Source organism: Thalassophryne amazonica, chromosome 10 (genome assembly GCF_902500255.1).
Source record: "Thalassophryne amazonica chromosome 10, fThaAma1.1, whole genome shotgun sequence".
NCBI lineage: Eukaryota > Metazoa > Chordata > Actinopteri > Batrachoidiformes > Batrachoididae > Thalassophryne > Thalassophryne amazonica.
The window spans coordinates 17,974,841-17,995,544 of NC_047112.1; the positions used below are offsets into that span (position 1 = coordinate 17,974,841).

The 20,704-nt window shown below is 37.9% G+C and overlaps 1 protein-coding gene across 1 annotated transcript in view; it reads right to left on the bottom strand.

Moving 5' to 3' along the window:
* LOC117518389 (discs large homolog 1-like protein) overlaps window positions 1–20,704 on the bottom strand; it is a 331,339-nt gene that overhangs the window by 110,818 nt on the left and 199,817 nt on the right. Inside the window, exons 7-11 of the mRNA XM_034179498.1 lie at window positions 19,352–19,402; window positions 13,571–13,695; window positions 11,306–11,475; window positions 9,862–9,998; window positions 9,154–9,298 (exon numbers count right to left, since the gene is read on the bottom strand). Of these exons, the coding sequence (XP_034035389.1) occupies window positions 9,154–9,298; window positions 9,862–9,998; window positions 11,306–11,475; window positions 13,571–13,695; window positions 19,352–19,402 (628 nt within the window). The remainder of the gene's footprint in view (window positions 1–9,153; window positions 9,299–9,861; window positions 9,999–11,305; window positions 11,476–13,570; window positions 13,696–19,351; window positions 19,403–20,704) is intronic.

The window sequence follows — 20,704 nt, forward strand, 5'->3', positions numbered from 1 at the left end:
AATATAGTGAAGATTCGTCCCATCCTGTCTATGGCTGATGCTGAGACCCTGATCTATGCATTTATCTCTTCTAGATTGGACTACTGCAATGTTCTATTTTCTGGTTTACCGCAGTCTAGCATTAGGGGTCTCCAATTGGTTCAAAATGCTGCAGCCAGACTTTTGACATGAAGCAGAATGTATAACCACATTACACCCATTTTGGCATCCCTTCACTGGCTTCCTGTACCAGTGAGATCAGATTTTAAGGTTCCGCTACTAACCTATAAAATTATTCATGGACTGGCACCTCCCTACCTAGCTGACCTAATTAAACCTTATGTACAGACCCAGGCTTTACGTTCTCAGGGTGCAGGACTACTTTGTGTCCCTAAGGTGAATAAGACGTCTGCGGGTCACAGAGCTTTCTCTTATCGTGCCCCTGTTCTGTGAAATGATCTCCCTGCGTCAATAAAACAGTGATAGATTTTCAAGTCCAGACTTAAGATGCACTTATTTTCCCTTTCATATGGGTAGCATACTAGTACAGTTTTGTTTTTCATTTTTTACTGTTTTAATTCTTTTATTAGCAATTGGAGCAGGCTGCGGCCTCAACTTTACCTTAATTCTGGGTCTTTTAGTGAAGTTTAGGGCTAGTGGCCGGCGATCACCTTAGTATTTCTCTGTTTTTCTTGTTGTTTAGTGCTGGCAAATTCTACAGTAGTTTTTGTCTTTCTGATGCCTGATTCTGTTTTTTCTCTCTGTTTAAGGTGCAGCTCCATCCAGAGATGGGAGTTGTATTCGTGTTGGCGATCTTCCTGTCCTGTGCGCCAATTGCATTTCTTGTACAACCCCTGGCAAAAATTATGGAATCACCGGCCTCGGAGGATGTTCATTTAGTTGTTTAATTTTGTAGAAAAAAAGCAGATCACAGACATGACACAAAAATAAACTTGTTTCAAATGGCAACTTTCTGGCTTTAAGAAACACTTTAAGAAATCAGGAAAAAAAAATTGTGGCAGTCAGTAACGGATACTTTTTTAGACCAAGCAGAGGGAAAAAAATATGGACTCACTCAATTCTGAGGAATAAATTATGGAATCACCCTGTAAATTTTCATCCCCAAAACTAACACCTGCATCAAATCAGATCTGCTCGTTAGTCTGCATCTAAAAAGGAGTGATCACACCTTGGAGAGCTGTTGCACCAAGTGGACTGACATGAATCATGGCTCCAACACAAGAGATGTCAATTGAAACAAAGGAGACGATTATCAAACTCTTAAAAGAGGGTAAATCATCACGCAATGTTGCAAAATATGTTGGTTGTTCACAGTCAGCTGTGTCTAAACTCTGGACCAAATACAAACAACATGGGAAGGTTGTTAAAGGCAAACATACTGGTAGACCAAAGACAGCAAAGCGTCAAGACAGAAAACTTAAAGCAGTATGTCTCAAAAATCGAAAATGCACAACAAAACAAATGAGGAACGAACTGGAGGAAACTGGAGTCGTCTGTGACCGAACTGTAAGAAACCGCCTAAAGGAAATGGGATTTACATACAGAAAAGCTGAACGAAAGCCATCATTAACACCTAAACAGAAAAAAACAAGGTTACAATGGGCTAAGGAAAAGCAATCGTGGACTGTGGATGACTGGATGAAAGTCATATTCAGTGATGAATCTTGAATCTGCATTGGGCAAGGTGATGATGCTGGAACTTTTGTTTGGTGCCCTTCCAATGAGATTTCTAAAGATGACTGCCTGAAGAGAACATGTAAATTTCCACAGTTATTGATGATATGGGGCTGCATGTCAGGTAAAGGCACTGGGGAGATGGCTGTCATTACATCATCAATAAATGCACAAGTTTACATTGATATTTTGGACACTTTTCTTATCCCATCAATTGAAAGGATGTTTGGGGATGATGAAATCATTTTTCAAGATGATAATGCATCTTGCCATAGAGCAAAAACTGTGAAAACATTCCCTGCAAAAAGACACATAGGGTCAATATCATGGCCTGCAAATAGTCCGGATCTTAATCCAATTGAAAATCTTTGGTGGAAGTTGAAGAAAATGGTCCATGACAAGGCTCCAAACTGCAAAGCTGCCACAATTTTTTTTCCTGATTTCTTATAGTGTTTCTTAAAGCCAGAAAGTTGCCATTTGAAATGGCTTTAGTTTTGTGTCCTGTCTGTGATCTACTTTTTTTCTACAAAATTAAACAACTGAATGAACATCCTCCGAGGCCGGTGACTTCATAATTTTTGCCAGGGGTTGTATATTTGTCCGTGAATTGTTCTGTGAATTGTTCTGTAATTTATGTTTGTTATGTTTGTATGTTTGTTCTGTAATTTTATGTTTGAGGGTCACCCCTTTGAGTCTGGTCTGCTGGAGGTTTCTACTTCAGAGGGAGTTTTTCCTTACCACTGTTGCCCTGGGGTTTCGTAAAGTTAGACCTTACCTGTGTGAAGCGCTTTGAGGCAACTCTGTTATGATTTGGTGCTATATAAATGAAAATAAATTGAAAATTGAAATTGAAATTGTTTTTGTGATCTTTGTGACTGTGTTGAATTTCTTATTTTACTTATTTGTTCTGAGCTTTGGAAAGAGCAACACAAATAAATTTGGTTGGTAGACTCAGTGCAGAGAAATCCAAAATGTCAGATAACATGTTGATTTGGAGAAGTGACAAATAACGTTAATCCAGTGAACCAAAATATCTCTTATATAACAAATGTCTGTCTGTCATCATGTCATCCACATTTCACATTTACAATCTCTCTCTCTCTCTTTACACACACACACACACACACACCATTGTGCCCTATTAAAAACTAATAGGGTACTCAGAGTATATTTGTCTAAAATGTCCCAAATGTTCCATTTTACATTAGTTGTAGAGTATATATTTCCATTTTTACAAACAATCCAAAATATTTAACAGTTTCTATTTCAAGTTGGACCCAAGATGTTCTTCTTCACAATATTAAAATATTATAACATTTACAAAAACAACAACAACGGTAATAATATAGGCCATTATTTTAGGAAGGTGACAATATATAATTTTCTGTCTCCACCAACATATTTTGCAGAAACAAACATTTATGAAATTATTACTTGATAATGTCAAATTGGCTACTTAGTACAGCTGCAATGATTGCTATATTTTCCAGAGTATAAGTCAAGTTTTGTTTTGTTTTTGTTTTATGAGTTTGGGAGGTCCTGCAATTTATACTTGGGTGCAATGTACATTACCCCCCAAAAAGCATGCATTGCTATTACTAATAATAATACTAACTACTGATATCGGACATTCTCAGAAATCAAACCACTAAACAAAATACACTCCAATAATAAAAGATTAAATGTCAAGAATAAAAAATACACTTGAGCTGATAACACATTTAAAAGTGAGACTTACACTCAGGAAAATATGACAATCGATTAATTGATGAGTAATTGACTATTACATTAATATATATAATATTGTGATAACTGAAAAAAAATCCAAATTCATTGATTTCAGCTTCTTAAAGGTGAATACTTTCTGGTTTATTTTACTAGCTTCTTTACTCCTAGTGGCCAGCTTGACAATTTAGCCAGCATATGTCGAGCATGACGAGTTATGAAAAGTTTGGCGAATACGCTGGCTACGTCGAATAAGTCACGCCTTGACGATGTAGCCAGCGTATGCCGACAGCCCTGTTTCCACCGAGTGGTCCGGGTTGGAAAGGTTAAGTCTGGGTTGGCTTGTATTTACGCCGCCAGCACTACATTTGTGTCTGCAGGCAGAGCATGCATTTAAGATACATTTAATTATAATAACTCTGCTAACCACCCCTTCGAATCTGAAAATGATCATGATACCTTTTTCAGTGAGAATATTGTGAGACAGTGCAAATATTTTACAGAAGAACAATTCAAAAATTATAAAATCAATGATGAAGATTTTTCAATTCAGCAGAAGTCTTTCTCGTAATCTGTCCACTATTAATGATTGTTTGAAAACATCCAAAAAACGTTTTTCAGTTATTGCAATTTCAGAAACATGGTTAAATGAGGATAATAAAGATCTGGTATATCTTGATGGTTATGAATTGTTCCTGGTTAACAGGCAGACGAGAAGGGGCGGAGGTGTTGCATTGTTTGTAAGGTCAGATTATAACTGTAAACTCATCAACAACATGTCATTTACAGTGGACAACATCATGGAATGTGTTACCATAGAAATTACATTAATAAACTCCAAAAACATAGTTGTTAGTTGCATTTACAGAGCTCCTGGGACAAATATTGACACCTTTGAAGACATTATCTTAGGAATGTACAACAAAATCAACAGAAATAAGCATTTATTTGTCTGTGGAGATTTCAATATAGATTTTTTTAAACCCTCACAATCATCCACAAATTACCTCATTTATAAACACCTTGTACTGTTTAGGACTGTTTCCAATCATCATTCATCCTAGCAGAATAACTATGGACTCAACAACTCTCATTGACAATATTTTAACTAACGTTATATCCGGTAATCTTAGTGGGGGACTACTGCTCAGTGATATCAGTGATCACTTGCCAGTTTTCTCAGTCTTTGCATTGGAGGGTTGTTGTATGTATCGAAGCAATATCAAATTCATGAGTAGAAAAGTAACACCTGAAACAATTGATAATTTAAGGGAGGATTTATCAAGTCAGAATTGGTCAGATGTTTTTGTTGATGATGTTGACAGGTCATATGATGCTTTCATTTCCATTTTTTCCAGTTTGTATAATAAACACTGTCCATTTGTTGACAAAATATATAGAAATCAATATAGCAACAAACCATGGATAACTAAGGGGCTTCAGAGGGCATGTAAAAAGAAAAACGTACTATATAAACAATTCATAAAACTACGAACTAAGGAAGCTGAAAGTAAGTATAAAACATATAAGAATAAGTTAATCAATATCATGAGACTCTAAAAAAATACATTATAATGAGCTACTTGTCAAAAATAGAAATAACATCAAAAACACATGGAACATATTAAATGAAATAGTAAAAAAGAATAGAGTAACTAGAGATTATCCTTCATTTTTTCAGAGTAACAACTACATCACAATTGATAACGACGAGTCTATTGCTGAACACTTTAATGAATACTTCGTTAATGTGGGTAAAAATCTTGCCAGTAAAATTGACTCATCAACTAATAACTTCTGGGTAAATAATTCAACGTTTAACAAATCTGTTTCAATGTTCATTGGTGGTACTCATGAAAGGGAAATACTTGATCTGGTTCATGGGTCAAAAAGTAAGAAATCAACTGATTTTAATAATTTGGATATGGCTTTATTAAAAAAAGTTATTGATTGTATAGTAAAACCGTTCAATTATATTTGCAATATGTCACTAAGTACTGGTAAATTTCCTTCTCAAATGAAAATAGCCAAAGTAATTCCTCTGTTTAAAACTGGTGACAAACACACATTTTCTAATTATAGACCTATATCACTCCTGCCACAATTTTCCAAAATTTTGGAAAATATATTTGCCAAAAGATTAACTGATTATTTACTGAAGCATAACATCATTTGTGAAGAACAATATGGATTCAGAAGGTCTCGAACTACATCACATGCTTTGATGGACTTTGTGGAAAGTATAGCAACTGCAATTGACAATAAACAATACACAATAGGTGTTTTTTTTTTATTTACAGAAAGCGTTTGACACAATTAACCATGGAATACTATTAATTAAACTGCAGAAATATGGAATCAGAGGTCTGGCATATGAATGGATAGCTAGTTATTTACAAGGCAGACTTCAGTATGTTCAATTCAATAATACAAATTCTGAACTCAGGGATGTCACATGTGGGGTGCCGCAGGGCTCAGTGCTGGATCCTTTGTTGGTTATAATGTATATAAATGATATAAGTTGGGTGTCGAGTTCACTGAGATGTGTCCTTTTTGCGGATGATACAACTGTGTTCTGTAGCGGTGAAAATCTTGAACAGCTTCTGGACATAGTGGAGAAAGAACTGGAAAAATTTAAGGTTTGGTTTGACGCTAATAAGTTGTCACTCAACCTTGGGAAAACTAAATGTATTATATTTGGAAATAAACAGGCACCCAAATGTAAAAATTTAACTATAAACAATAAGGAAATTGAGTTAGTAACAGAGAATAAATTTTTAGGTGTTATAACTGATAATAAACTTAGCTGGAAACAACATATACATTATGTGAAATCAAAATTGTCAAAAACTATAGCCATTTTGTATAAAGCCAAAGACCTACTGCCGCAAGAAGGGTTACTTACTTTATATCATTCGCTGATGGTACCATATATGACATATTGTGTTGAGTCATGGGGAAACACTTACAAATCAAATACCAATCCAATATTCCTTTTGCAAAAACAAGCCATACAAATCATCTGCAATAAACAATATCGTGAACCAACTCATTCTCTATTTGTGTCTTTAAATTTATTAAAATTCATAGATTTGGTCGATTACATTACAATTCAAACTTTATTTCGAGCGAAAAACCAAGCCTTACCGAGACATGTCCAGAGTTTGTTCCGATTGAGGAATCCAGATATAGTTTAAGAGGTTGTGCAATTTTTATGAAACCACCAGTAAGAACAAATGTAAAGGGTTTTTGTGTGTCTGTGGTTGGGGTGAGGAAATGGAACAAACGTTCAACAGAGGTTAGAATGAGTAGTACCTTAGTAAGATTTAAGAAACTACTCAAAAAGAACTTCATGTCTAAGTATCATAAAGAAGCAAATATAATTTGATTTATATGGAATGTTCAATTTATAAGTGGGACTTATTGTATATTTGAATGTGTGGGTATGTATATGCGTATGTAGATATATAGATATGGGTAGGTGTATATGTATATAAGTGACTGTGTATATGTATGTATATATTTATGTTTGTAAAGTATATACGTATGTATATAGGTATATATGGCACAGCCCAAGCAGAGGGTCACCCCCAAGAGCCTGGTCTGCTTGAGGTTTCTTCCTTAGGGAGTTTTTCCTCACCACAGTTGCCTAGTGCTCGCTCTGGGGGTTGGTAAGGTTAGTCCTTACTGGCGTAAAGTGCCTTGATTCGACTTTCTTGTGATCTGGTACTATATAAATATAATTATAAGTGAATAGTATATTGATGTGTATGTCTGTGTGTCGACATGTAGTGAATTTGTATTTATGTAAATATGACTGATTAGAATTGTTGGACTTGTACTAGCAGGGGTGGGCGCTAATAAGCTTTGCTTCAGCCCACACCCTTTCGGACTCACTAGTTTTGTCTGTGTTTGTTTGTGGAATTGTTCATTTTTTTTCTATTTGAATATTTTGTGTGCCGAATAAAAAACTTTGTCACTTGTCACTTGTCATGTAGATGTTGACATGCACGTCATCAAGCGTGTGTACGCTGTCACGTGACCTCATCCCCTCCACACGGAGGCCAAACAGAGCAATTGAACATTTTAAAAATTTATTTCATTTTATTAATTTTATTGGTGGATCATGGGATTTATTTTCAAGGTGGGCAGAATGCTGAAGAATCGACCGATGTCTGTTGTAAACACTGGCGTGAATGAATGAGGCGCTGTGACTCTTTCAACTTTTAAAATAACTTAATTTTGTTGTTGCAGCATAAAGCTCTGGCATCCTCTGGTTCAGGCTGAGAAACGCACTGGAGCAGACAAACACAGAGGGACTTCTTTAAAACCACTGTGTTTCTTTAACCACGACAAGGAACTAAATTATTTTCAGATGTCATTTTCTAAAATCAGGACACTTTACGTGGACAAGTTTTCATCAGGCTGTGATGATGAATCCGACTGAAATGACCAGGTAAGATTAAGACTTTATATTTACTCAGTGTGTGAATAGTTTTAATATTTGAAACAGTTTGAACTGTTCGCTTGACTGGTGCTTTCAGTTATTGAGTTAATCAATGCATAGCAGCAGGTTGGCGCCTCCCTTTTGTAACCGGGCCATAATGTTTGGATTCCAAGCCGAATGGTGCCAAAAAATGTTACAGTATGGCTCGGCCATTCTGGTAGAGTTCTGGAAACACACAATACGCCATTATACAGTAGCTGGCAAGTTCAGTAAGTTGTGTGGTCGTCCAGAGCACATCAAATACGTCAATATGCCCGCGTATGTGGGCCGTATGAGCCATACGTGCATGCACACAATTTTCAGCGAAATTCACCACGCTATGACGAATACCAGGGTGCTTCAACATGCTCTTACCTTATACAAAACGTACCCATAACCTATTAGATGTACGCCAGAGTATTCTCTGTATTTTTAATATGTTGGCATACGCAGGCTAAATCAAGGTGCGACAGGGTCTTAACTGGCGGTAAAGTGATTATTAATATTTTTGGGCAAAACAAGTAATTTGAAGGCATCATTCTTGGCTCTGGAAAATACTGACTGACGTGTTTCACCATTTTTTTTTTTTTAATTTATTTTTTTTTTTTTACATTTTACGGACCCAGCAATTTATTGGCTAATAAAAAATTAATCGATCGCTTAATTGATTCTGAAAATAGTTGCAGGCTTAGTACTTACTACAGTAAGTTCTTTGGGCTTTTCTGTTTTTCAGTCAGGGTCAAAACATGTTAACTTTGCCACAGGTTTCTCACCAGATGCCCCTTCTGATGCAACTCCACACTACATGGAGAATGGGCCTTGAACCGGGAACCTTCTGCTTAAACTTAAATAAGTCATTTAATGCAATAACTTAAATAAGGATTACGTCTTACTGATTAATAATCTTTCTTTGATGTCTTTCCTGTTTCCCCTCCCTGAATGAAATAACTTCTACTCCGTTAATTTGTTGGTAATGCTGTTAACCAACCAGCCAACCACCTGGAGATGTGGATGACAACAAAACCTTCTTGTTGGAAGTAGATTTTGATCTCAGGTTTCAGGCTGTGGATTATTCCTATAGCAGAGACCACTGGTGATAATAAAGCAAACAACTACAAACACAAAAACCTTTTCAGGCTCTTAGAACCACATTAGTCCTGTTTTCAGTGCATGCCCACATCATTTGTTCTCATTGCTTTGAGACGTTGGCTGAATTCACCAGCCTCATGCGGAGGCAGAGAAACGTGCATGTGAGTGCACGTACTCACAGTTAGTAACGTCAGGTGGGGGGAAGCTGTCGTTGATAAAGAGGGACGTATGTTTGGCCACACGGAGGTACACAACGTCGGGAGTCGACTTTAGAGCCGCCACTGCGTCCTCGTGAGTCACCTCCTCCAAACAAGTGCTGTTCACCTGCAGACAAAAGATGCGGCATGTGAAACTCTACGTGCACGTACGTAAAAACAACATGCAGGCTACTCAGACAGGTCTGAACACTCTCGTGCACTGGAACAAATTTAAGGGAGGAAAAAAAAAAACACCCTAACAAACTGTGATGTGTTCCTTTTTTCACTAATTAAGTTTGCTGCTGCTTTAAATCACTTTTAACCAGAGAAAAAGGAGAATAGGAGATACTGAAACCCTGCAGGTTTGATTGACTGCACCAAGTATTTTACAGATTGCTCATTAATTTTAGACAGTTGGAACGCTGCTGAATGTAGTTGATATGAGGTGCAGTTTGATCACTCTGAAATAAAAAAGGTCAAAAGTGGAAAAGTGCAATTTCAGTCTGAAATTGAAACAGATTATCACACGCTGTGCAACTGAAAACATGTAAAACAGTGTTCAAGTGGTTGCAGAAGGAGAAGAAAACAAGGCGAAGAAGTTGAGACGGGAGCACTGATCTTCAAGTTAAGAGACAAATTGAGATTTTTAGCCAGCCAATGAAGATAAGAGGGAAAAAAGGTAATTCTTACATCTATAAGTTTGTCCCCTATCTGTAGCCGTCCATCTTTATGTGCCGCCCCTCCCTCGATGATCTTTGTTACATAGATACCGTTGTCACCTGGGACGTGCTGGTTTCCAACTCCACCTGCTATACTGAACCCTAAACCTGGAAGAGGACAAAATCAAATCATAGCCAAGAGACTTTAACATAAATCTGGATTTATTAAAGTTAATATAATATTAAATGAAAAGCTGTATCCACATTACAGGGTGAAGTGGCCTGAGTTTAATTATTTTTCATGGCTGTATTATAGATCTTATTTTTTATGTCAAAAATGATTGATTATTTATTTATTCAAATAAAATTGTTGCCACTTGCATGAGATCTGAATCTGATATGCAGCAATGTAGCTTCAGTGAGAATGGCTACATCAGTAAGATTAGACCATTTCTGTGTAGTATGAACAAGACAAATTTCTTTTTTTTTTAAATTGATTTTTAAAATATTAGACTACTTTCATGTGCAGATGTAGCCCTCAATCTGATTCAGATCTCATCTCTGTCAATATGACTGCTGAGAGAACAGTCAATCAGATATAATGTGTACAGTTTTACAAAAAACACCTAATTCAAGCCAAGTCAGCTGGTAATGTAAACATAGCGCAAGGTAAAACAGTTCTGTTGATTCCAGCATGCTTTTAATATGATCAAAAAAATCAATCATTGAGATTTCACAGAATTTAAAAATACAGTAACTGATGCAACATACAAACCCTTATTTTAAATACAGTCTACAATGTCCAATTAGAATGTCCACTTCAGTTGAATTTGTTAAGGCAAATCTTAAAATGTAATTATTTTCCACTATTAATAATTTTCTGTTTTTTAAAATCTTTTTTCTAATATTTGTTGGTTTGTAGGGTTGACTGTGAGGAGTTTACCTTTTTCTGTGAAAATTTGACCTTTGACTGTTTTGTGAGGCTGGGCATGGCTAACCAGGCACCTCTCACACCTGCAATCAATTATCTACTCTAGTGCAGTTTGAATAACCAGCTCATTCATCCACTCCTTGCTAGTTCATTGATGCACCTCCTGTGCCGGCTGTGCCCAGCCTTGCAACCTGTTTTGCCTGTGTCTCTAATACACTTTGGACTTTTTGGGCAGATCCTTAGCTTTTGGACTCTGACTTTGATCTTTTGGTAAATAAATTCTCTTATTTTACCGAGTCTGTGTGTGGTTGCCTGCATTTTGGGGTCCAGTTTATTAATCTGCATAACATTTACTTGCATTTCATGTCTAATTTTATTTGTTCTTTTGAATGGATAATGTCTTATTGTTCTATTTGTCAGTTTTTATGGAGAACACTTTGTACATTTTTTATACTTGAAAGTGCTATATAAAATTATTATATTCAAATCCAATGAAAACACAAATAGAATTGAATATACTGTACATTCTGTGGTATTTTCTCACCTTTGGGTCCTTTGATTAGCTTGATATCTGTGACTCTCTCCGTGATGCTCCTCCTACGCCGTATGTACAACCTGACCAGGCCTCCTGCCTCCTTCAGCGCCTCCACAGCACCGCTGTGGGTCACCTCCCTGACATCTGTCTCATTCACTCGGACTATACAGTCATTCACCCTGAAGAGAAAAGTCACCAGCAATAAAGACGTCATGTGAACGATGAAGACGAATGATGCAGACGAGTTTCCTAACCAGCCTAATTACAGTTTTCACTTGGATCCTGGCTATCTGTCTCAGTGTCAGCAAGTAAAAGTCCTGCCACATATTTGTTCCATCCACCCACTAAACCAGCTGATTCTCATCAGTTCAACTTTTCAGGCAGGTAGGTAATCACCACATGACATTAATTTTGGCAAAGGTCAGTGATGTCTGCCTGTCTGTATGTTAACCAATTCCTCCCAGGTCCTTTTGCTGTTTTCTACCAAACTTGGTAGGTCAGTGTAGGTAAACCCAAAAACTGTCCTTAACAAAAGTGAACGTCAAGGAAGTTGAACTTCAATCCAATTTGGACCAAATGTGGCACATAATTAGGTGGATTCCAGATTTGCCCTGGCAAGGTCAGCCCCAGGTCAATCCTTTTTGTGAATGTCAAAGTCATTGGTGTTAAATTTTTGACTGCCATAATGCTTACGGTCTTCTTGCTCACAAGTAATACTCAGTCTTATATAAAATACCTCAAAGTGATACATGAGTGAAAGTACAAGTATCTTACCATAAAATTACTTTGGTAAAAGTTAAAGTCTCCTTTAAAAATATTACTTGAGTAAAAGTCTTAAAGTATCTGACATTTACTGTACTTAAGTATTAAAAGTAAATTTCTTATATAAAATGTACTTTAAGTTAAAGTATTGAGTAAAAGTAAAATCCAAAATGAGTGGAGAGTGAAACAGCAACACAAAAAGAAAGCCAATGTGGAGTCTGGAGAAACCAGGAGGGAGCCCCAGCCCCTATGAAAGGCTGGATCTGCCTCTGGTGGAGCAGTTGTTGTTGGTGACGGGATGAGTGACGCAACAGGTGGACGTATATAGCTGTAATTAAAGTTGCTGTTCTTTTTCCTGGAAGACCCACACACACTTCTGTTAAACACAACAGCCAGGCTCTTGTGGAGCAGAACAGTCATTTATAGCTACACAGTTGTGCCAAATTTAAGGAAAAGTTAAAAACAAACAATGCAAGCATCACCACCACCAACCACTGCAAAGCAACCAAACGCAGCTCTCTTTGTGTTCGCGAATCCATAACATGGCACCGCTTTTATGCAGTGCTTCTCAGCGAAAATTTCAAATAAAATAAATGAAACAAAACGGCCACGCCGTCCAGTTTGGTACTAAAGTTTTCCCCTTAACTCCGATTGTACATTGGACTGTAGCGGGGGACGACCCGTGTGTATGTGTGTGTGCGTCAGCGTGTGCACATTTGGAGTCCAAAGCGCAGATGGTCTTCACCCTCCACAGTCTTCCTCTTCCTCAGCGGGGGCGCAGATTCAACCTGTCACCTTTTATATTTTTTTGTCTTTTAAACTTTTTTAATGACAAACACGCCACTTGCTGCTGCAGGGGAGGAAGGCGCTGCGCTCCGACTATAGAGGACTGTATCTCTTCCCGGTGTACAGCTGTGCTCTGGTACACCTGCTTACATTCACCTCGGCAAACAGGCATTGTCCAATCAAATTTCGTCGACTTTTATATTGTAGTAACGAGTAACGAAGATGTTTAAGAGAAATGTACTGGAGTAAAAGTATACATTTTTTTGAGGAAATGTAGTGGAGTAACAGTGAAAGTTGCCAGAAATGTAAATAACGAAATAAAGTACAGTAATAAAGTATTTCTACTTCGTTACATTACAACACTGGTGATACTACCTAGTATTTGAAAAAGCAAAGTGGAAGTGATGTGATGTGTGTTACTCCTTGTTGTTTTCCATTTTATTGTCAAATTAAGGAAAATGTATTATTTACGCAACAGTGACATAACAATGGACTACAAATATGAAACGCACAAGCACTAAGATGTGAGAGATGGCCGGTAGCAGAAATCTGATATTTACTGGCTCTACACATGAGGAACAAACATGTGAAACACTTTTTGAGGTGGCCTAAACGGTGGAATGTGGCACTGTAATGGGACTGGTTTGGATTAACCGTTAACCTGCATGAAATTACTGTGCGGCAATCAAAATTCTTTCAATTTACAGAGCTATTGAGTGTGAGTACCTGAGTCGTCCATTTTGGGCAGCAGCCCCTCCAGGTATAATTTTGGTGATGAAGATGGAGGGGTCTTCGCCGATGTGGGGATTATCAGTTCCCCCTGCGATACTGAACCCCAGACCTGAGTTACCCTGCACAAATAAACAAATAAATCGACTTTATTGCTCCAAAAAAAAACAAAAAACTAAACAAAACATGCAAGGACAATGTCAGACTGATCATTATTATTATTATTTTTAAACCTTCAACAGGAACTGGCACTGCTTGTTTTTCTGAGCAGGATTTCTCAAAAACATATGAGCAGACTACAGTCAAAGTTGTTGGAGAGTTACATCATGGCTCAATGAAGAGTTGCTAAGATTTTTAGGCTGATGTGGATCCATGTTTGTTTGTATTATACGCAACAAAAATATAAATGCAACACTTTTTTTTTTGGTCCCGTTTATCCAAATCACACATTTGCAAAAATGATGCTTTTTAATCAAAACTTGGATATGCCATAACTGCCAGGTGGATACATTATTTTGGCAAATGTGCAGAACTCATTAACATGGATTTGAACCAGAGACTGTATATAATATATATGAAAAGACCCAGAAGAGGTATTTTCCAGCTCAAAATGTGCTGCTCTGGGAGTCACCACATTGGCAGTGCTGACCCTGCCTGTATCCTGGCCAACCCATAAATCGGTAAAGACGTGGAGTGCGGTCACCAGGGCAGGAAGAATGATGCCCAAACACGACCATCGAAGATTTACAGAGTTACCAAACTAGCAATTAACAGGCTACCTTTGGTTTGGGTGTTTTATTGAAGGATATTTTTGGAGACTGGGCAGTTGTGTTCATGACAGGTTTCTTGTGTGTGGGTATTAAAAAATCATGACTTATTTATTTCCTCAGTAATCGATGATTCCCTGGACTGAAAGTCCTCAAGGTTTGGATTGCTGCTAAAGTCACTAACATACAAAAATTAAATAACCCCAAAAATTTCACTGGAAGGAAATACTGGAGCACAGACTCATTAAATGATCCGTTAGTGTGTTACTCACACTGCAAGTCATATTATTATTATAGATATTTGGAATAAAATGCTCAGCAACAAGCTAGCTGACACTTAAAAGTGACCATGTCCCTCATTATGCATAACTTTGACTTGCAACAACTTAAACTAATGAGTTACAAAATAATTCAGCATCCACCACCCCACCCCACCCCCACCCCCAACTCTTTGTCCTCTGAAGTTAGACATTTTAACTTGGGCTTCAATGACAGTCTGCTCACCTTTGAAGCCAGTCTTAAGCCATTCAAAAAACTGCAACTTTTCCCTCTTTCGGGTGGCTGGAGGTTGGGGCCTGATTCTAATACATTTGTGAACAAAATTTGGGAGAAATTGGCCCTTTTTTGTGCAAAGGGCTTAGGTCTTTTATTTCAATGTATCAAAAAATGGGACCAAATACAAGTTTTTTATTTATATACATATTTTTTATACATTGACTGTGTTATTTGGACCATGATAAAACAATGCCTTTAGCTGCACTCCAACTTACGGCCAAAGAAGAACCAATTAATTTTCAGCTGGCACCCACGAAACAAGGGCCACAACGCGAGGATGATTTTTGGCTGTCAGCTCATCTCAATTTTGCCAAAAGTTAACTTCTCTAATGAACAAACAGCTGAGACCTTGCCGCACATTTGAGCAGCATTTGTCGCCATATTGCACTTACTGTCAGCATTTTCCTACTTGAAACCCAAAATTCAGTAAAAAGGAATTTATAAATGTCAGGAATTTAAAAATGCACGATTTTGTTCTTTTTGGCAAATTGGCAAATTTCCATTGTGCGAGTTTTATGGTTCTTGAGTTTTAAGATACGAATGTTTACCGGAAGGACTACAGAAGGATGGAATTTCTCCTGACAAGCACAGCTTACAGTTGTGAAAAATTTATATAAATGTTCAAAGGGTTGGAAATAGGTTTGGGGCAACTGTTTGTTGTGATTTGGCGCTATACAAGAAAAAAGTTGATTGATTGATTGATTGATATGGCTGGAAGACCTGATGCACCTTGGTGGAGGGTATTCAATCTAAGGGCCCCTTCACATATAACACGATTGAAGCCGCACGAAGGAGGAATTGCATGCCATTTGTGATAAGCGGCCGAAATACAGCGAATGCCCTGTGCATGCTCATTCAATCCCCGTCTTGGCAGGTGTAGGCCAAATTCCAGGTGTCGCACACGAACACGTTTGCTGCATACTAAGAAAAGGTGGGGCTATTCGCGCACCTGGTACGATAGTAGACAGCAGACATTCGAGCCGTCCGTGAAAATTGTCAAAGTGCAACACGAGTGTGGCGTCATCTAGCAACACACATGGGTGTAAGTTTGTAGTTACATAGTTAAGTATCTGTCAAACAAAAACAGAACCAAACTTAAGTCAGTTTCAAAAGTTAATATTTCAAAGGGACACCCAAGAGTGGCTGTAGAAGACTGATGTCATCAACAAGGAGATCTTTAATATTTAATCAGATTTTGGTTGACCAAGAACTAAATTCAAAAGAATGTTGCTCGAAATCAAACAACTAGATGAGAATAATTAGCCCCGCCTACCGACGTGCATTATCAGAACACACCTTATATTATTACTCTCCAAATACCAGACATTACTAAAACACATTTGGTATCTCCAAATGTCATTCATTAACAAACCGCTCCTCGTATTGCAATGATTACCAAAATGGATGCAATTTTTTTTCCGTCAATGCAAACAATATATATCCCCTGTTACCAAATTAACCTCTTTAATTTTTTTATTTTTTGCTGTGTCTCTTTCACTCTCTTGCTTTGTCAGGGGGAATAAAGTGGTGTGAATGTGTGTGTGTGTGGTTCCACAATGTCTTCAATGTCTTTAAACCAGATCCAGTCAAGCAGACAGAACCAGGTCACAGATGTATGGAGTGAGAGAGGCAGAGACACAGGAGGATGTCAGAGAGAGAAAGAACAAAAAGAGAGCCCGAGGGATAAAACAAACGGGAATAAAATGAGTGACAGGGTTAATCACAGAAGGAAGGAGGAAAGGAGGGAAGGACAGGATTAAAAAGTGCATCCGGAAAGTATTCACAGCACTTCACTTTTTTGACATTTTGTTATGTTACAGCCTTATTCCAAAATGGACAAAATCTTTTTTTTTTTCGCTCAAAATTCTACACACAACACCCCTTAATGACAATGTAAAAAAAAAAGCTTGTTTTTTGTATTAGATTTTTGCAAATTTATTAACAAAAACAAAACAAACAACAAAAACTAAGAAATCACATGTATCATAAGTATTCACAGTCTTTGCCATGAAGATGAAAACTGAGTTCAGGTGTATCCTGCTTCCACCGATCATCCTTGAGATGTTTCTTCAGCTTAATTGGAGTCCACCTGGGGAAAATTCAGTTGATTGGACATGGTTTGGAAAGACACATACCTGTCGACATATAAGGTCCCACAGTTGACAGTGCATGTCAGAGCAGAAACCAAGCATGAAGTCAAAGGAATTGTCTGTAGACCTCTAAGACAGGATTGTCTGGAGGCACAAATCTAGGGAAGGGTACAGAAACATTTCTGCTGCTTTGAAGGTCCCAATGAGCACAAGGAGTTTCAAACCATGAGAAACAAATTCTCTGGTCTGATGAATCAAAGACTGAACTCTTGTGCGTGAATGGCAAGGGTCATGTTTGGGAGAAACCAGGCACCATCCATACAGTAAAGCGTAGTGGTGGCAGCATCATGCTGTGGGGATGTTTTTCACCTGCAGGAACTGGGAGACTAGTCAGGATTGAGGGAAAGATGAATGCAGCAACGTACAGAGACATCCTGGATGTAAACCTGCTCCAGAGCGCTCTTGACCTCAGACTGGGGTGGTGGTTCATCTTTCAGCAGGACAATGACCCTAAACACACAGCCAAGATATCAAAGGAGTGGTTTCAGGACAACTCTGTGAATGTCCTTGAGTGACGCAGCCAGAGCCCAGACCTGAATCTGATTGAACATCTCTGGAGAGATCTGAAAATGTCTGTGCACCGACACTCCCTTGATGGAGCTTGAGAAGTGCTGCAAAGAGGAATGAGTAAAACTGCCCAAAGATAGGCGCGGCAAGCTTGTGGCATCATATTCAAGAAGATTTGAGGCTGTAATTGCTGTCAAAGGTCCATCAACAAAGTACTGAGCAAAGGGTGTGAACACTTATGTACATATGTTTTCTTAAAAAAACAAAAAAAAAAAAAACTTTTTCATGTTGTCATTATGGGGGTGCTTTAAGTACATTCTTGAGGGAAAAAATGAATTTATTCCACTTTGGATTAAGGCTGTAACATAACAAAAAGTGAAGTGCTGTGAAGACTTTCTGGATTCACTGTAAAAGACGAGGGCAAAGATAAATCATCAAAAAAGACAAAGTCCTCATGAAGTAAATGTTTTGTGTTTTCTCTTTTATGGTTTGGATTGCAATAATTTTATTTACCATCATGATTTTAATCTTTTGAATTTTAAATTAAGCTGGTTTTCGGTGAAAAGTTTAACGGCTGATGAGAGATTATGGGGTGTTTCTGTCGGTGTAAGGACTTCCCACGGACCGGGACGTCCTGCAGCGCTTCCAGGCGCCGTCGTCGGCCTGTTTCGACCTGAAAACATCCTAATTTAAGGCTTAATTCACCCAGGACGTCGTGAGAGAACAGAGAAGATTCATAAGAGGCCGGCATGAGGACTTTATGCGGACATTCCACTGTTTAAGGACATTTTTTTAATGAAAGACGTGCGCGCAAATTCGCCGAGTCGTTTCCGTGACGACTCGGCGAATCTGTGTGCGCCGCGACAGGAAAAACACCTCCGTGTTGAAAACCATTTGTAAAATTCAGGCGGCTTTTGATGGCTTTCAACAAGTGAGTAACTGAGAAATTGTTTAACAGCTTGGGCATGTTCCAACTTGCCCGTTAAGTTTTCCAACGGAGGTGTTTTTCCTGTCGCGACCCCCCGCAGTCGGGTCCGGCCCGACATGCGACTCTGCCCGCACGTTCTTTCATTACAAAATGTCCGTTAACAATGGAATGTCCGAATAAACTCATGCCGACTTTTTCTGAAAGTTCTCTGTTCTCTGACGACTTACTGGGTCAACAGAGCCTGAAATGTGGAAGTTTTCAACTTGAAACGGCGAGACGCTGCCGCCTCGAAGCGCAGATCGCCGTCAGGCGCTGTGGGCCGTCCTTACGGCGACACTACCAGACCAAAATCTCTCATCAGCCGTTAAAATTTTTTACCGAAAACCAGCTGAATTTATCGAATGGTGTCCACTCAGTTGTGCCTTACAGTTTTGAAAAAATTTTGATCAAACAAAGCAGCAGTCTGAGCCATTCCTAAACAATGAAAAAATCGATGAGAGGGTGGGCGACTCCTCACTCAAAGACTGCCCACAGGCGAATGACGTAACCGACAGGCGTGAAAAAACTCTTGCATGCCCACGAGGGTTCAAGCATGTCTGATGTAATCACACGTGATTCAAATCCATATGGTTTTTGAAAAAAATAATAAGGTCGGACACTTTTCTAATAGACCTCGTATTTAAGCATATTATATGATTATATATTATTTTGTTATTATCAAATAAAACATCAACTCAAGCTGTGAAAGAAATATTCAACTTCCCTAAAAGAAGGCAAACATATCTGACAAAACGCCTCATATGTGCAACACAACACTTGGATCTGATTATGTACACACAATTACTAATTTTTAAATTAGTCTGTATTTTACCCGCTCCAGCGTAATTTCCTCGTACTCATAGTCTGCTTCTGTGCCATTGACCTGTTAGAGGCACAGAGAGAAGAAAGTGAGATTAAAGAGGAAAAAGACAGAACTTTGGCTGATGTTAGCAATTTAACAATTACTCTTTGTGACATACAGGGGTCATGTAGGTTGCAGCATATATATATATATATATATATATATATATATATATATATATATATATATATATATATATACATATATATATATATATATATATATATATATATATATATATATATATATATGAAGAAAAGCCAGAGGATGGAGTAAAGTACTCCCTACTTAGCTGATCTAGTTAAACCATACGTACCGGCCTGGGCTTTGCATTCGCAGGATGCAGGACTACTTTGTGTCCCTAGTGTAAATGAAAAGTCTGCGGGTCATAGAGCTTTGTCTTATTGTGCCCCTGTTCTGTGGAATGATCTCCCTGTGTCAATAAAGCAGTCAGATTCTGTAGAGACTTCCAAGTCCAGACTTAAGACGCACTTGTTTTCCCTGTTGTATGGCTAGCACACTGGAATATTTGGCATATTATGTTACTGCTTTTTAATTTTTTTACCCCTTTATTGAAGAAATGTGTTGAAATTTGTAATTATTTTCTCAGCAATTTACATTTTCATCACTTCGCTGCTCACAGCTCAGGAGTTCTCAAATGTGCATGCCATAATGAGAATGCTGGACAGCCTTTATTCTGAAACTGTTTATACAGTAGTGTCCAAATATAAGAATATGTTTATGTTTTTATTTGGCTTGGAAATACATCTGAAGAAAAAAGCTGGGACCATTTTATATTTAGGGTTTAGTCTGTTTCATGTCATATACATTCACAATAGCAAGTGGGGCCAGATACCTGTGAAATGATCATGTTTCCCATGACTGAAGCAACCTCTATGTACCTTACAGTTTTGCATGACAGAGAAACACAGTATCCTCAAAAGAGAATGCCTTAAAAGTTGGGTAAGTTAATCAGAGACTGAGAAGTTATTAAGCTCATGGTGATAAATGCAGCACAGCCATCAAACAATTCTCAAGTGGCCATGAAATACACGGAGAATCTAATGTTAGGAGATGGCAAGCCCAAAACACCCATGTTAAAATTGCTAACAGTCAGTTTACCATGGTCTTAAGGTGGCAGCGTGTCAGTACATGGTTGAAAAAAAGAGACTGCCCATAAAATATAGTTTTATTTTGCATTATTTTCAAATAAAATAATTTTCTTTAGATAAAAGAAGAAGATTCAGTGTCCAGAAAAGTCTTTTCCAAATATATGACTTTAAAAAGTCTTATTTTTATGGAACAATACAGTATTACACCTAC